This window comes from Cynara cardunculus (genome assembly GCF_001531365.2).
Source record: "Cynara cardunculus var. scolymus isolate 2C chromosome LG 17, CcrdV1, whole genome shotgun sequence".
NCBI lineage: Eukaryota > Viridiplantae > Streptophyta > Magnoliopsida > Asterales > Asteraceae > Cynara > Cynara cardunculus.
The window spans coordinates 33,594,392-33,612,742 of record NC_037544.1 but is presented as its reverse complement, the minus strand read 5'-3'; the positions used below and the strand labels follow the sequence as shown (position 1 = coordinate 33,612,742).

General features: G+C 32.3%; 1 protein-coding gene across 1 annotated transcript; it reads left to right on the top strand.

The window, feature by feature from the left end:
- The first annotated feature begins 14,802 nt into the window (after nucleotides 1-14,802).
- On the top strand, nucleotides 14,803-18,142 carry LOC112501217 (AP2-like ethylene-responsive transcription factor AIL5). The gene is made up of 9 exons (XM_025104913.1): nucleotides 14,803-15,008; nucleotides 15,114-15,498; nucleotides 15,586-15,668; nucleotides 16,000-16,008; nucleotides 16,315-16,403; nucleotides 16,505-16,578; nucleotides 16,848-16,898; nucleotides 17,161-17,237; nucleotides 17,324-18,142. The coding sequence occupies exons 1-9, from the start codon at nucleotides 14,888-14,890 to the stop codon at nucleotides 17,932-17,934; spliced, it is 1,500 nt and encodes a 499-aa protein (XP_024960681.1). The 5' UTR covers nucleotides 14,803-14,887; the 3' UTR covers nucleotides 17,935-18,142.
- The last annotated feature ends 209 nt before the right edge of the window (nucleotides 18,143-18,351 follow it).

The window sequence follows — 18,351 nt, the reverse complement described above, 5'->3', positions numbered from 1 at the left end:
AAAACGAAAGGTGTAGAACATTTATGAGTTAATGAAAGATAATTAATATAACCAACAAAATAAATCCAAAATAAATCTAAAAATTTGAAAAAAAAAAATGAATTATGAAATAACGTTTCCATAAAGTGTCATATAAAAAAATTCATATTTTACTTTTAGATTTATATTTTAAAAAACTTCATATTTTACTATGAAGTTTTTTAAAATATGAAGTTTCTTGCGTGACACTTTGTGGAAAAATTATTTCATAATTCATTTTTTTTTCAATTTTTTGGATTTATTTTGTTGGTTATATTAATTATCTTTCATTAACTCATAAATGTTCTACACCTTTCGTTTTTTATTCCGTTTTTTATCTCATCTATATTATATCTCATTTAACGTTTTTAAAAGCAAATAAATACACATACAAATACCACATGAATATCACATTTTATTTGTTTTCAAATTAATAAATACATAAACATCATTTTAAGTGTTTGTTTAAATAATATAAATATAAAATGTAACAATTCTTACATGAATTTAGGGGTACAATAATATAACTTATTTAATATTATAAAAACATTGACAAATCATGGAGGAGCACATGAAAGTGTTTAGAGGTTTCATCTCCAAGAATGAAGATGAAAATGTTGGAGGTTAAACTTTTTAAAATTACCAAAACAACTTTATTTTAATGAATTTCATGTTTTAAAAATAGGGATTGAAAAGTCTTTTACATATCAAATATTTAAAAAAAATAAAAAATCTAGGAAAAAGGAAAGATAAGTTTCTAATATCTAGAAAAATGCACCTATTGTATTTGGTTTCTTCTTTATATATATATATATTGATGATTATCACGTATAAACAATTATTGTGAACGGAGTTTAAATTCGTTTTTTATAATATCTTGTAAGCATAAAATATCAAAATTTTATTCGAATTTCTATGATCCAATCGTAAACACAATCATGTCCTACGATAACAACAAATCCAACAATATTGAAAAGAAGAAATATGTAATAACAAATCACATTTTGTAAATAATATAATTTATAGATACTTTCTAAAATCTTTTAAATTTTCTTCAACTCTTATTTCTTCATTACTCACCAAATGATTTATGTCAATTGAAAAAATCTTGAAGTAGTCAAAATTTAACGTAATTATCAATCACGTATAAATAGTTATTGTTAATGAAGCTTAAATTCGAAAAGAGTTTATCATATCCTGTGATTACGAAATATCAAAATTTAATTCGAATTTATATGATCAAATCGTAAACACTAAACACAATTTATATGATCCARTCGTAAACACAATCATATCCTATGATAACAACAAATCCAATAATATTGAAAAAGAAATATGTAATAACAAATCATATTTTTTAATGAATATAATTTCTACATACCTTTTAAAACCTTTGAATTCTTCTTCAATTCTCACATTCTTTATCCTTCACCAAAGGATTTTCTAGGATTCATTTTGTTTATTATTGAAATTTGAAAAACAAATTCATTAAGAAATAAAAAGAAAGTAAATGGAAGAGCAAATCAAGAGTTGGAGGTTAAACTTGGGTATACAAAATTACAAAAATAACCCAGTTTAATTATGAGCTATACATTTTTCATCAAGGGACAAAAAAGTCTTTAACATATTTAACATTTAAAAAAATCAAAAAAGTGAGAAAAAAGATAGGAGGGATTCTAGGCATTAGAAGGTGCCACCTCATTATTTTGGTTTCTCCTTTAATATATATATAGATTCCACCAAATTCATGATCCAAATCTGTAACATTGATATATGTTGCAAAGGTGTTGAGATTATTATTTTATTGTGAGAAATAAAACTTTGGTGTTTTCAGGTGATGTTCTAATTTTTCTTTATATTTACCATATTTTGTTTTTTTTCCATGTGATTTTTTATTATTATTTAAAATAGTCAAATATATTTTATAAAAATGTATGTTTTTTATACGTTGCCATTAATAATCTATATGTGAGAAAGTAAATTAATAATACAATAAACTAATAAAATATAAAAGATTATTATCAATTAATGAAAAATAAAATATCTTATTGTTACATATAAATTGCATTGAATAAGATTGAATTAAAACAAATAATTGATTCTAAATTTTGATATCTGTAAAGAATGGTAGTGGAAAATAATCAAGAAAAGAAAAAATTACTATCATGCCCTTCTTAAATTATAAATGAAATATTAATTATTGTTAGATTAGAGTGATTAAATGATCAAGATTGGTTCTCAACCTTTTTGTTAAATATGTTTTATATATGTGTTGGTCCTGGAAAGTGATGATTTACACATGATGTGTTTGTAGAAGAGAGAGTTGAATACAAACACGATACATTTTCACGTTTTTAATTCTATATTTTGTATTAAAATAAAGAAGTACAGATTCGTTGCGGAAGTTAGGAAGGTAAGGTATGTGATCCTAAACAATCTGACTTGAGAAATTTGCTAACACTGAAAAAAAGAGAGTAAATGAGGTACTCTTTCAGATCCAAAAGACTAATGTAGTTATTCAAATGTTGATGTTTTTTCTGAAAAAACTCACATAGAAGTTCTTTTTAAATGGCTGAGTAACATTGAATGACAATGGTGACCTTTTATAGCCACCATTGCATTAAAAGTTATTGTCCAACTTTAACACGTGTCTTCATCTGATTTATTGATCCATGCATGCTTGTACTTCATTTCAGCCTTTGTGGTTGATGTAGACACTTGTTATCCTATACTATCCTTTTATATGCCGAGTGAAATAGTATTTTAGAACCTACTTTGACTGACATGTTGTGCATGTTCTCATACAAGATGAGTGTAAGAGGAGTTGGTGACCATACTTGTTGGACAAATTTGCACTCCAAATTCGGCTTCACAATAGTAGTATTTGTCAGACTACTATTTGTCTTTTATCTTCTATTGATCTTCATTTTGGCTAGATGACAAATCAATCCGCTTTAATGACCATCATTACCTCGCTTCAACTAGTCTTCGATTTTGTCGAAGGCAATTTGTTCTTGGATCAATAAAGATAGTTACAAGACTTTTACAAGTAAAAAATCCTATATTTTTCTGTTCCAAAATATAAGCTACATATAAGATTAAATTTCCAGCTATAGAATATTTATGAAGATGATTCATCGAATTCTAAAAATGAGTTGTATAAATTGTGGTTTATTGAAACCCAAAATTGAATAACCCAGAAGTATGTCAACCGGATTCTCCTCATTGGATGGAGAATTTTAGGGTGGGTAGGAGTGGGTCTGATGAATGTTCCACATCCGAAACTTTAAGCTTAAGGCTTGGATATTAATCCTTTGGAGTCATATCCGACGGATGTGGTTCATCAAATATACTTATTGTAAGATAAGTAACCAATAATTTTTTTTCTAAGTGTTTGATCGGATGTTAAATGTATTTATTTACAAATTCGATGATTGAGACCAACAATTTGTATCTTTAAACTTCATTGATCAAAATTGTTAGAAAGTTATTCACATTTTTGTGCATGTTTTTTTAGTTTAATAAAAATTTAAATTATTTAAATATAATTTACAATTTAAATACACATAATACATAAATTACTACACTTAATACAAAAAATATCAATTAATATATTAAATATATTAATATATAATAATAATAATAATAATAATAATAATAATAATAATAATAATAATAATAATGAAAATAAAAGTTAATATAATAATAATATTTGAAATATAGAGGCCAATAAAATGATGTCAACTATAGATGGTGGGTTGAAGTGATAAGGACCCTTAGTTTATGTATTTGATGTTTATAATGGTGGGTAAGAAATGTCCTTTAACAATTGAATTAGGGACCGTTTACGTAAACACTTACCCGGTAAAAGTTTGCCGGTAAAATTCAACATTATCATTTACTTACCGGGTAAGATTTGAGTCTACCAAAATGACATTGTATGTAATAATTTACCCGGTAAGTGCTAACCGTGGTAAGAGTCATCGCCATCACTTACCGGGTAAGACTCTCGGTCATTGCCTTCGCTCTTACCGGGTAAGATTATTGGTCCTTGCCATATTCGTCCGGTAAGATAATGTGACTTGGTAAGCCTCTTACCCAAGTAATCCTTTAGTAAACGACCCATTACTTCTTAATGTTAAACTTGTATATAAATGGAAGGATTTTTTTAATTCAATTGTTATATTTTTAAATATGATTTCAAATAACCTATCAAAAAGACTATGACAGGCCAATTGATTTCGTGAAAGGAGATCTACGAGAGTTAGTCTTGACGGTCTCAAATTTAACAAATTTGATCATTTTTTGGTCTTCGAGAATTTTAGAGCCGTGTGGGATGATCTTTTGGCTATTTCATTGGATAGGAAGTTTTCGGACCATTGTCCTATTTTCTTGAGGGAACGTGTTTGGGATTTTGGCCCTAAAGCTTTCCGTTGCTTTGATGCTTGACTAGAGGAATCGGATTTTGAGAAGGTGGTCGAAGAGACTTGGGTAAAAAGAGTAACTTTCATTGTCCGAGATAAAATTTTACGGGATAAAAATTAAGATTGTTTAAAAAGGATCTAAGAGTTTAGAGTAAGCAGTTGTTTGGGTATTTGACCTCAGATCTTGTTAGCTCTAAAGCTTTCGCTAACCGTCTTGAATCGGAGGTCAAATCTCACTCACTCTCTCTCTTATTATGAAGTCAATGATTGAAAGGCGGCCCAGTCAAAATGGACGAATTTGGAGGCAAAAAAAGTCAAGTTTTGATCGTCAAAAAGTGAGGACCAAATGGATTATAGAAGGGGACAAGAACTTTAAGTTTTTCCGTTCATATCTTAAAAAAAATATCTCGAAGGCAACATAGGCAGTATCTCTATAGGAGGAACTTGGTTTGGTGCAAGGATCCTACTCTCAACAAATCTGCGATGCTTGCTTATTTCGATTATAGATTTGAAGAATCAAGGATCATTGAACCGGAAATTCATAGCAATTTTTCAAGAAATTGGAGCAGATAGAGGTAGATTTTATCGAAGCAAATTCTCGGAGAATGAAGTTTGGAATACAATCAAGCTCTATGGCGGTTCAAAAGGCTTTAGGCTCTGATGGCTTTAATTTTCGGTTCATCAATTTTTTTTTGGCGTTTATTCAGAGAAAAGATTATGAAAGTTTTGATTTGTTTTGGGAGCATGAACCTTTTAGTGCAGGTTGTAGTTCTTCTTTCATTGATTTCATTCAAAAAATAGTCGATCCAATTGGTTTTGGGGATTTTAGACCCATAAGCTTAATTGGGTGCCTATATAAAAATTGTGGCAAAATCTTTGGTAAAATAGTAGTGGTGTTTTATGTTGGGTAAAGATGAGTTGTGGGTTCGAGTAATTACAAGTGTATATGGGGATAATGGGGGACTATGAGACATAGGGAATTTGAGTCGATGTTGGGAGAACCCGTGGATCGAAGTTTGATTTATTCGGTAAGGACCAATCTATGGACAACCAAGGGATTATGTTAAGTGTGGCATTTGAGTCTTTGACTGGTGTAGTTTCGAGGACGAAATCTCTTCTAAGGTTGGGAGGATTGTAAGACCCATGTGCTTATGGGCCTACCTTTAAGATTGATGTATTATAATGGGGCCTTGGAGATCATACCTTGAGTGAAATGCGTTGTGTCATAAGTGCTTGTGGTATGAGCGAGTTTTAGTAGAGAAAAGTGGCATCGAGAATGAAACAGAAAATCCCATTACTTATCTCGCTACTTGATTGCGGGAAAAGTCGCGCAACTCACGGTTTCAGCAGAAATAGCTTTAGGCACACGGGCGACTTACCATGAAACTTAGTCCGCAGGAACGGTCGCGAGAAGCCTCTGAAACGTCTTTAAAGCCCGATTTTTAGGGCTTTTCACCTATTTCTTCCACCATCTTCTCTCCCTCTCTCCTTTGGCGATTTTAGATCTTTGGAGATGTTTTTGGGAGGTTTTGAAGCATCTTGGATGGTAGGGGTGTGCAAAAAATTAACCGATCTAATTGGAACCGACTGATCCAATTAGAACTGACCGACCATAATTGGTTATCCAATTGTAATTGGATTGGATCGAATTGAAAATTTCAACAACCAATTTCGATCTGTCGGTTCTCGGATAGTAGTCTAGAACCGACCAAAACCAAATCGAACTGATCAACATCCAGTTAATCATTCTATGACCATCCAGTTGTCCATCCAAACATTATCCAACTATCATCCAATTAATTAATTTTCAAATTTGCTTAAATCAGAATTTGTTTTATATGAGGCTTTGAATCTTTAACTTCACTTGTGTTGGTTTTAACACATTAAAAATGATTAATCAATTTGTATTATTATTGGAGAATTGGATTGAATTAACACACTGGATGAATCCAATCCCAACGGATCATCCATATCGAATAAATGTATCCAATGGATGGAACAAACCAATCCAATCATCCATTGGATTGGATTGGATTGGTTATTCAATGTTAATCGGATCAGAGCGGTTGACAAAATCCAACATCCAATGGATGATTGGATCAGTTCGATTTCCCTCACATCCAATGGATGTCAACCAATAAACAAGCCTATTAGATGTATCTACCTTAAAGATCTCAAAGATTTGGTGGTTGGAAGCTTGAGTTTGGAAAGTAGGAACGATTTCATGGAAAAGTGTTGGTTGGTAGGCTTCAAAACTTGCTTGAGGCAAGTTTCTTGAATATCTGAACCTATAGTTTGGGGATATTTGTAGATCTAAAGCTTATGCTCGCTTGATGGTTCGTTTCTATACTTGACAAAAATGGTTGGTTTGGAACCCTAGGTTTAACTTAACCTAGCAAGGTGATGTACGATGGGGGTAGTGAGTGCTCTCTTCGCTTATAAAGTAGTAATGCAGTCATGTTTTGTACTGTTGTCACCTTGTGTGATAGTTAACTATGTTAATCATTCTACATTGATCATAGTAGGTCAGAGGTATTGGTTAAGTATGTTAACCATTCTAGGACTTTGAGTCTCAAACAAATGCATACATGATATTTATCTCGGAAATAAATTGCATAAATTATTCCATGCTTTGTCAAAAGTCTCGTAAATGTCATGTTACGAATTATGGATAATGATTTAGCAGACACGGACATGATTTAGCAGACACGGACGTTGTGTTTGCCCATACTTTATTGAATCTAAAAAGGTTTTTACATGGAAAAAAAACTATGTAATTTTATTTTCAAATCAAAACAAGATGTACCACATACATTACCTTTTGATAGATTAAAAAAGCTTCACAAAATATGGATGTAATCCAAAATCTTCTATAAAAGATGTAAAATTTACAACCAACAAAACCAAATTAATATACGAGCATCCACAACCATTAACCCATTCAGAGGTTCATGATATTGTCACATCAGTTTTATCTCTCAGTCACATATGTTTTTTTTTCTCTTTCCTACAAATAACTTGTAATACTCCATTCCACATTTGCATAAAATCCACATATTTCATATAACATGAAATACAAATATACATATTGGTCCAAGATGTATAGATTGCTACATATAAAAGTAGCTACAAACTTTTTGTTCACATACAGTACATGAAGTGTATATAATAATACATTCTCAAGCACATGCATATATTCAGCTTCTCAGAATCCACAGATGTAAAGCAATAATAATCCCCCTTCACATCTTTCCTTTCCCTTTACCCTCCATTAGTACCCGTCCTGTAATGCACATTTTTAAACCCAAAATGAAGATTAGACTACAAGGTCTAGTGAGTAATCCCTTTGATTGGGTGATCCCTTGCTCTCCATGAAGTATTAAACTTGTCGCATCAAAGTATAACATACTAACTTGTCACATCTCATTGATGCGATCACCTTTTTATGTGATAACCCCCACTTGTCGCATCTCAAGGATGCGATAACATACTTTCCTCGCATTACATTGATGCGATAACTGTCATTTCTCGCATCACACTGGTGCGATAAAGTTACTCCTCGCGTCATAAGGATGCGATAAACATTTTTCTCGCATCACAAGAATGCGACAATACCATCTTGTTGCATCATAAAGATGCGATAAACCAAACTCATCGCATCACACAGATGCGATAACAGTTTTCCACATGATCAAAATCCATTTTTAACATATGATTGATTATGCCACCATCATCCCAGTATATGTCTCTTCTGATTATGTCACCCTTACCCCAGAATACACATCTCTTGATTATGTCACCCTTAACACGGAATACACATCTCCTGATTATGTCACCCTTATCACGGAATATACCTCTCCTGATTATGTCACCCTTAGTCCAATAAGTTGATAATAACATAACAAATCCCATTATTATGCTAAAATAGCATATAATCAATTTTCAAAACACCCCACGTATGAACAAGAAACCATACGGTTCATTCACCAAAAGCAAATCAAATAATGCTTTTTAAAATAAAATTCACCTTGCAATCACACGTAGAAGAAGATATTAAACGGCAAAAATTAATAAGATAATCATTAAAGCAGTTTCTTCTTCTTCTTCTTCCTTCTTCCTTCTGTTTTTTTAACCAGGAACAAACCACACCAGCCTTTTTCTTATTCTTTCCAATAATAACCAGAAAAAAGACATTTTAAAGCGCCCACACATATATAATTAAAAGGATGAGGCGATGGATGGATGAATGAGATATTTTAAACAATTTTTTTAAAACCACCCCTCAACTTTCATCACTTATCCAAAAACAACTCCAAACCTTTAAATTACAAACTCGGTTATCACATTTCATGAACTTTTTACCTTCGATCATGGACCGGTCCATGTATTATATACTAAAAAACTATAATAGTTAAATTACTTATTATAGTTAAAAACAATGATTTAAAATTACAATTATAAGTCATAATAATTAAAATTGATACAATTAACTAACAATATTTTTGCAATAATAACATTATAGTAATTAGTGTTATAAATTAAAAAAATACCATTCTTTTAAATACACGGTATAAACAATAATTAAAATATAATGTAAACAATAAATATTACAACATAAAAATATTTTTTTAGTTTTTGTAAAATATATTTCGTTTGTCAATTATATTAAAATATTTAGAAAAAAAAATGAGATGTGGAAGAGAGATGGTGGGAATTGAGGAGGTAGTGGGATCCATTAATGGAAAGAATGAAGGACTTTGTACAAACAAAGGATTCAACGTTTTCTTTCAGATCTTTTAACCAATTGATACGATCAGGAGGACAACAGCTGGATACGGCTACTAATACCCCCGTAAACTACTAGGGGCTCATGTAGCCCATACTGGATTGATCGTATCATCAAGTGTACCCATTCCAAATTTTATTTGAATCAAACGATCTTCGTTAAATTACGACTCCGGAATATTTATGGGATCCGTAGTCAGGGAGAAAATTACCCGTTTGATTGAATACGCTATAGAGGCGTTGTGGATGGTCTAAGGTTTCAAGGCTTCTGCAACCTAAAATGCATTTGGTTAAATAGGGTCACAACTCACACAGATAAGAATCATTAAAGATGATTAGTTTATAACCAATAATTTGATGTCGAGTAAAAAATTCAGATTTCATCCCTAACGTAATTTGTTCATTTTAACGGATCTCATTCCTCATATTTATTTAGTCGGTTTAAATGCCAAAATCCAATGGTTTTCATCTATCTTTCTAATTGTAGTCATTTTTCTAGTTAACTGCATTTAGAAGATAATATTTTGGTCATCGTACATTTTAAAACAACTTTAATTTTTTCCCAAATAATGAACCCTACTCCTTCCTCCCTATCTTCCCCAAAACACACTTCGCCGAAAATAGCGTTCCCTCCACACCCCTTCGTTGAAAGCAACCTTCCTCTACACCTTGTTTTGTCGGAAACAAAGATACTCCACATCCCTGAAACCCCACTTCGTCAGCCACCAACACAAGCACAAACTAAAAAACAAAGTCGGCAATGACCTACGGTTGTTGTTCCACCGCTTGGTTGCACTTCTAGGTTGAAACTCTGATGCCCATATATCATCTTTGATACATATAAATTGTCGTGTTTTCTCATTTGTTTATATCTTACTCCCCTCTTTGATATTCGGTTGAATTTTGTTGTTAACCAAAAATCATTGTTCTGATCTTAGGCTAAATAAAGTTTTTTTTTTCTTTTTTTTGCCGAAATCATTACCAACTCGTTAAATAAAAAATCTACATAAAATTCCACAATGATTGTCGTCTTTTGTGGGTCCCAGGTATTTTTTTCTTACATCAATAATTTTAGAGTAAATTGTGGGTGGATTTGGTCTCTGTGGTTTGGTGGTTTTTACAAAAATGGTTTTGGTCGTATGTATTTCTGTGACGAATTTGTCCTTCCTTTTAACAGTCATCCAGTTTCTCCCTTAACCTTGAGGGCATTTTCGTTCTTTTTCTTTTTGTTTTACTCGAGGGACCAATTTTGTAAAAACCATAAAAACCCCATAGACCAAATCCATAATTAAGTCTAAAAAATAAAATAAAAAATTAATTTTTTATATTTTGAGTTTAATAAATTAATTAATTGTTATGCTTTAATATATATTGATTATTATACTTTAAGTTTTATTTTAATATACAATATATTTTCTTTCAAAAAAAATATATTATGTATGTCTAATACGTGCGTTTGCATGCGCACACACATATATAGCGAGGTTTAGTATAGAATTATCAATCATTATATAAATTGATTTAACGGATATAATTAAAGTGACGATTACAATAATATTTTTTAAGTTAAAAAACCTCACCCACCTATTTTTATTAAAAGAAATACAAAATATAAATAAAAATCAAGGGAATAAATTATACCCAAAAAACAATCATATTTTTCTCATTTGACATCCATATTCATGTATTTTTTCCATCCAATTTTTTCGTGGTTTTATGATTTTTCATTTATTTTGCGCACACACACGCACACACACACACACACAGAGACTTGAGTTCAAAGAAAAACGTCAAATAAATGAAAAAGCGAAAAATCATGAAAAAATGATGAAAAATATATATATCAATGTGGTAATAATTTGTTTTGTTAGATTTTTGTTTATTTTATAAACATTAGGGGTTCTGGGTTTTTTTTTTTAAAATATTGTTAATAAACGTTCATTTAATCACATCATTGAAGCAATTAATTTAATGGTTGATGGATGTGGGTTTCCCCTAAAAGGTTGAACGTCGTTATGTATACATATATGTGTGTGTGCGTGTACGCATGTGTATACGTACATACTACATATTTTTTTGAAATAAAATATTATATATTATACATAATAACAATTAATTAATTTAACAAAATAAAGTTTGAAAAAGTTTATATATATATTTTTTATTTTCTAGACTTATTACAAATCTAGTCTCTGTGGTTTGTGTGGTTTTTACGTAATTGGTCTATCGAATAAAGACAAAAAAAAGGACAAAAATGCCCTCAAGGTTAATGGAGAAACTGGATGACCGTCAGAGAGAGGGAACAACTTGTTATAAAACGACATACGATGAGTCCTAATCTGTAATAAATGAAGTTCAAGGACTATTTTCATAAAAACCACCAAACTATAGAGACCAAATCCGCAATTTAAGGACCTTCCTAATTGTTTCCCGTTATTACTTGAGATTTATAGTTTTATTATTCTTTTAATACAAAAAAGTTTAATAACTTCTATCAAAATAGACATCATATATTTTTAGGCAAAGTTAAAGCATCTACAACAGATTTTCTAAAACAGAGACTCAAAAGTGTAAATTTTCAAAAAAAAAAAAAAATATATATATATATATATATATATATACACACTATATATATATATATACACTATATATATATATATATGTTTATCTACAATAGATTTCCATTTTTTGGAAATTACAATGTTATTTATATTTCTAAAATATTCAATACAACTCATAAAATATTAATTTTCTCATCTAAACATTTAATTCTAAGGATTTTCATTGATAGAAAAAATAAAAATAAAAATCATTTCTTTTTTCTTAAGCAATCATTTTCTGAGAGTTCTCCAAATTTGAATGATATATGAATAAAGTTGGTATGAATAATGAGCCTCATATGGAAATTTGTTTATGTTTAAATAAGGCCCAATTTTTATTTAGGTGACATTTGTGTTTTAGAGATGTAGAATTCTGAAGTCTTATTTCACTTCTGATTGATAAAACGTGGTATTGAAGTCTGAAATTTGAACCAAAGAGCCTTTGACCTAGCGGTATTGTAGCCCTTGGCCTTCTAGAAGGTCAGGGGTTCAAACCTCACCATAGGTGAGGAGGGTGTGCGAGTTTATTTGTTGCATTTGCGGTATATAAATATTATATACTTAAAAAAAAAGTCTGAAATTTGAATCAATAATACTTTTTTGTTTTTGTATACTAACAAATGTCTGAATATGTAAAATTGTCTGTTTTTATCCCTGAAAATAGCAACAAACAACTAACCAACAAAAACCAGCATTAAACTACAAAAAATATCAACAAAAGACAAGAAAATAGCAAAAACCAGCAAAAACCAGCAAAAACCAATAAAAGCAACAAACATAATGCTAGTTTTGATCTACCATTTACCCAATCCAAAATCAAGAAAACTCTCCAGCAGAACAAGATAAAAGCAGTAAATCAGAGCATAAGGAACTATTATGTGAACAAAATGAGATATTCCCTTCAAATTACATGTACAATCAACTCAAATCATTTTATGAACATTATATGAAGATAAAAGAACGAAGAACTAGCCTTGTTTTGACTATATTATGATGTTTATTGCCTATCTTTCTATCTGACTGTGTTGTAAATGAAATTTAGCTATTTGTAAAGGGATTCAAGTCGGTTGATTGTGCTTGTAAGTGTTCGTATGAATGTTGTGTCATCCATATTTTGTAGGTTACATCTAAAAGTTAAGACCCATTTGGGAAAGAAATTATCATGGTGGTTTTAATGCTAATAACTTATAATGTGGTGACTGCTCGTAATATGAACTTGAAAGTTGTCTGCTTTAATGTTGAAGAACATATTTCGTCTCTGAAAAAGAAAGTGAAACAAAAATGAAATGGTTGTGTAGTAGCACATCTATCAGTTTACCACCTTCAAAACATTAATCGAAAAGAAGAAAACTCAACTTTTTAGATGGAAACTCATAAAAATGGATCTAGATCCACTAATAATCAAAACCCAGTCACCAATCGATGTACAAACGTAAATTAGGGTAAAGATTGATGGATACCTTGGTTATGTTCTTGAAGAAAGCTTGGATTAAGTAGGAGAAAACTTGCGATTTGGAGAAAGCAAAAATGGATATAACGTTATTATACGAGATCTGACGATAAACCAGTTGTAAATTAGGGTAAAGATTGATGGATAACTTTGTTCTTCAAGAAAGCATGGATCGATCTAAATAAAACTTGCGATTTGGAAATGCGTGCGATCTAAATAAAACTTGCGATTTGGAAATGCGTGCGCCATCTGGGAGATGAGAGGAAGGAAGTCGATTGAGTGATAAGAGATGTTTAAAGGGTTAGGTCTTGTCTATCTTTTTCATAACACGGTAAGATACAAGTGACTCTGAAAAGTTGAAAAAAACAAACAATTTGAATTGACTTATGTCTGACCGAATTAGACATAAGAGGCTTAAAAGAGTTTTTTTAAAACAAACACCGCCTTAGTGTTATTGTACTTGATGGCATACTTTATCAAAGATCTAATATCATCTAGTTCATGCCCTGAATTTTGTACGTTGATAATAATATCAATGATATTTTTATAAAATGAAAACATGACGAGTTTATGTTTGAATATGTAAAGGTTAGTGTTACGGCTTGAATGAACTTTGCCATGAATATAATATCATCATATATCTATTTTTGGTTTTACTAAAGAGGACCATCTTGGCAAAATTCCTAAATCTATCATATGAATAACTACTCTTTATTCCCTACTAAATGGAAACATTTTTGCCTATAAGATTTTCTTTAAGAAATTCATTGCTAAAGGGTGATTGGTCACATAACTGCCATAAAAGTTGGTGGGTATTTCAGATCAGTGACAGGTTACCTGGGTATTCTTTGGATGATTCGTTGGTATTTTCTCGAAATAAGATTCTGCTTAACCATTTGTATTTTCATGATAATCCATCAATAATCATTGACGGAAATTCTCTAAGTGATTTTTATGGATAAAAATCATTTGATTTGTAATAATTCTTATAAGATTTGCTATTAATACCCTTTTTTTTATTCACATAGCAATTCATTTCTTACCCTTCTTACTCATCTACTTTTATGTAAAAAAAAATATAAATAAATAAAAAAAACACCAATTTTATTGTTAAATGAGTAAAATTTAGGGGTTGTTTGACAGTTGCTGAATGCTTTGGTATAAAATGACTAAAAGACTCTCATGATATAGTTCAAAATAAATTATAATTGTTTGGTAACCAAAATCATTCAAAGGATTTTGAAACTATCAATAAACAGATTCTTTTTTTACCAAACACAATTTACCTCTTGACGATTCAAAACATACCTCTATATGAAACTATTAAGAAATAAAAAAGAGTAATATTTTCCAACTTTTAACTAAAAAATATTTCACATTCTCCTTTTCTTTATCACCTCCCCTCTCGTTTTCATTTACTACCATTTTTACTTTCACTTCAATCGTGTCAAAACTTCAACCCCCCCCCCCCCCCCTTCTTTCCTTTCTCCCAAGCACATAAAATTACATAAGCAACGCTGTTTCCCAAAGAAAAAAAACTCAGACACCAGAAGAAAACATCAAACTCTTTGTTTCACACATACACACACACACACACTTATCAAGAAATCATGAACATGGATTCTTCTCAATCTCATCATCAGAATCAAAACAACAACTGGCTTGCCTTCTCTCTTTCCAACTCCAATACCCTCTTTCAACAACCACCACCCACCGCCTTCCACCACCACCGTAATTATTTATCTCCCCTCTCTCTCTCTCTCTCAAACTTCATACCCACATCTTCAAATCAACAAAAAGAAATGATCTTTAATATGGGTTTTTAATCTTTTGCAGCTGAAGGAGATCATGCCACTGGAACAACAACCAGCCGACATGATTTGTCCATTCTCACCGGCGGCAGTCCCAAACTGGAAGACTTCCTCGGCGGTTGTGGCTCCGCTGCCTCCAGTGGATCTGGTCCCGATGTTTGTCATTTCCCAGATGAATCACAGTCCTCGATGCAACCCCATGACGCAGCTTCGATTTATGACTCCGACTTGAAGACAATCGCTGCTACCTTCCTCCGTGGTTTCTCCACCGACAACCACCACCATCTGCATCAACAGCTGGCGGTGGCTCCAACTCCAACACCACCGCCGCCGCCGCAGGATAACCCTCCGGCTAAAAAGGCTATCGATACCTTCGGCCAACGCACTTCCATTTACCGTGGTGTAACAAGGTAAGTATTTCTATCGAATATTATGAATCCAAAGATCGAAAAAACAAGAGCTTAAATTTGTATCTTTTTTTGAATAAAATCTTCAAGGCACAGATGGACGGGGAGATATGAAGCTCATTTATGGGATAATAGTTGCAGAAGAGAAGGGCAAAGCAGGAAAGGAAGACAAGGTAAAAGATACATGCCTCTAACAATGACATCTAACATGCGCCAACTGCACCGACTAACATACACCGTTGCACAGACCAGAGATCTGACTCATACTGATCAGTTCATTTCATTTATTACAATGAGGTTCTTATCTCGAGAAAAAATAATAAAGGAAACCATCAACGGCTCGGATTTTCTGGTTTCCATAAAACCACTGGTTTCGATAGAACAAACTGTTTCGTGGTTTATGCTATCGTGCGCGTTTCTATGGCGTCTCTTCAAGAACCCTAATTCTAATCATTTTGTCTGTTTGATTTTGTTGCATGTACTGATTGCTTGATGAATCTTCAGTTTACTTGGGTGAGTTCTTTTCTCCATTTTAATCTTTTTACCCTTTTAATTTTTCTTCAAATTATTATCTCTGCATGCAATGAATCATAGATTAATTGATCTTTTTAATTATTTTAATTCATCAATCTTGAATCTTTTTTAATTATTAATCAATACTCCATCCCTGTAGCTTGATTTATATATTCAAATGGAGGGTGTGGTTTCTTGAGATGGTTGCGTCATCGAGTCTTGTTTTCGCATCAAAATCAATTATATAATTTATTAATTAGTTTTTGATATATATATATATATATATATAAATATATGATTGATCAGGGGGATATGATAAGGAAGATAAAGCAGCTAGAGCTTATGATCTTGCAGCCCTCAAGTACTGGGGTCCGACCACCACCACAAATTTTCCGGTATGAATGCGTTGATTCTTGTATTTGAAATTAGGGTTTTTTATTTTGATTTTAAAGAAAATTGGAACCCTTATTTTATTTACATTTCTTAATTAATTTAGGTTTGTAACTACGAAAAAGAGCTTGAAGAAATGAAGAACATGACTCGGCAAGAATTTGTTGCTTCACTTAGAAGGTAATTAAATAGTCAATTTAATTACTGTATATCGCTTTTATAAACCGTTAATACTTTTTGAGGGTAGATGTCAGGTTAGATCACAGAATAGTACCACATCCTTTTGTTTGGTTCGGTTTGGTTTGGTTTACCTTTTTATAGACCATCGTCCGATGACACTTGTCATCGATTGTGGTCATTTGGAGCTGGAATATTGATGTATTCGGGATGGTATGATTGTATCGTTTGGTAATCGACAATTAGTCACTGATTCATGAGAAAATTTGCAGGAAAAGCAGTGGGTTTTCTAGGGGAGCCTCGATTTATAGAGGAGTCACAAGGTAATTCGTTTGTTCCTATGGTTGTTTGGTTTGTTGGTGTCGGTACGAACGTACACCTTTTGTAGAACCAAGTCGATTGTGTACGTTTTATCTGCAACATCGAGTCTGTGAATAGAAAATTAGATTTGTGAGCTCTCGTAGTTATGGGTTACCAATAACTTTCACCATTGATTTTAAGTTGATTTGGAGTTATTTGGTCACTTCACATAATTGGTATTGGTTTAAGTAATGCACTACTGAATTTCTGTTCTCTAAAATTTAGGCACCATCAACACGGCCGTTGGCAAGCAAGAATCGGAAGAGTAGCCGGCAACAAAGATCTCTATCTCGGAACCTTCAGTGAGTCCCTTCCGAGTGTGTTATTGGCATCATCTATATAAAATTTGTCGTCATGATGTTAAGCGTGAATTTGTTGTTTATTTTAGGTACACAAGAAGAAGCAGCGGAGGCATATGACATAGCCGCCATCAAGTTCCGAGGACTAAACGCTGTGACAAATTTTGACATGAGCCGATACGACGTGAACAGCATCGCCAACAAAAACCTCCCGATCGGTGGCATGTGCAGCAAATCCAAGACCTCAATGGACCAATCTCGGCTCGACCCAAACCAGCGGTCCGACGAGCGAGACCTCTCAAGCTCAACCTCCCAACCCCAACCACAACCACAACCCTCAAACATCCTAAGCTTTGCCATGCCAATGAAACCCGACCCATCGGCTGACTACTGGACTTCAGTCTTAGGGTACAACCAAAACCAACAAATGTCATCATCTTCTTACCAAGGTACAACACCATACAGCATGGAATACCCTTCAAGTACAAGCTACTACAACGGAGGAGGGTTGGTTGAGCAAGAGAACAATAATAATGGTACTGGTGTTGCTTTAAGTACTACATCAACAATTCCAATGGCTACCCCTATGGGTTTGAATGGATCTAGTTATGGAAACTGGATAGAACAGTCTTTTCACTCGAATCAACCTGGCAAGCAAAATCTTTCAGTTTTTCAGACACCCATATTTGGAATGGAATGATTTGAATGGAGGGTAAAGTGAGAGTTGAATGAAAGAAGGGGGTGGCAGAAGTTGACAGATATGATACTACCTACTGTTGCTGTTACTATTACTAACACCAAGTTCTTTGTATCATTAATTTAGGTTTATGTGTTTTGTGTTCATTTTTTCTGCTTTTTTGCCTTTTTCATCTTTACTGACTGCCCGTATTATAATTAATAGAAAATGTTCTTCAAAATCGATCTCCTTTCTTTTCGACTCGTTTACACGATCATGACACGAGGGTTGTGACCAAAAAGCCGAAAATAAATCGACAACCGTTGATGATGTACAAGTCTAATCGATGATATAGAAAGATGACGTGTTGTAAATCATCTCAAACCGATGAGCTAAAGAACTAAAACCTGTATCAAGTGTGTTGATAGAACTCGAAGGTTG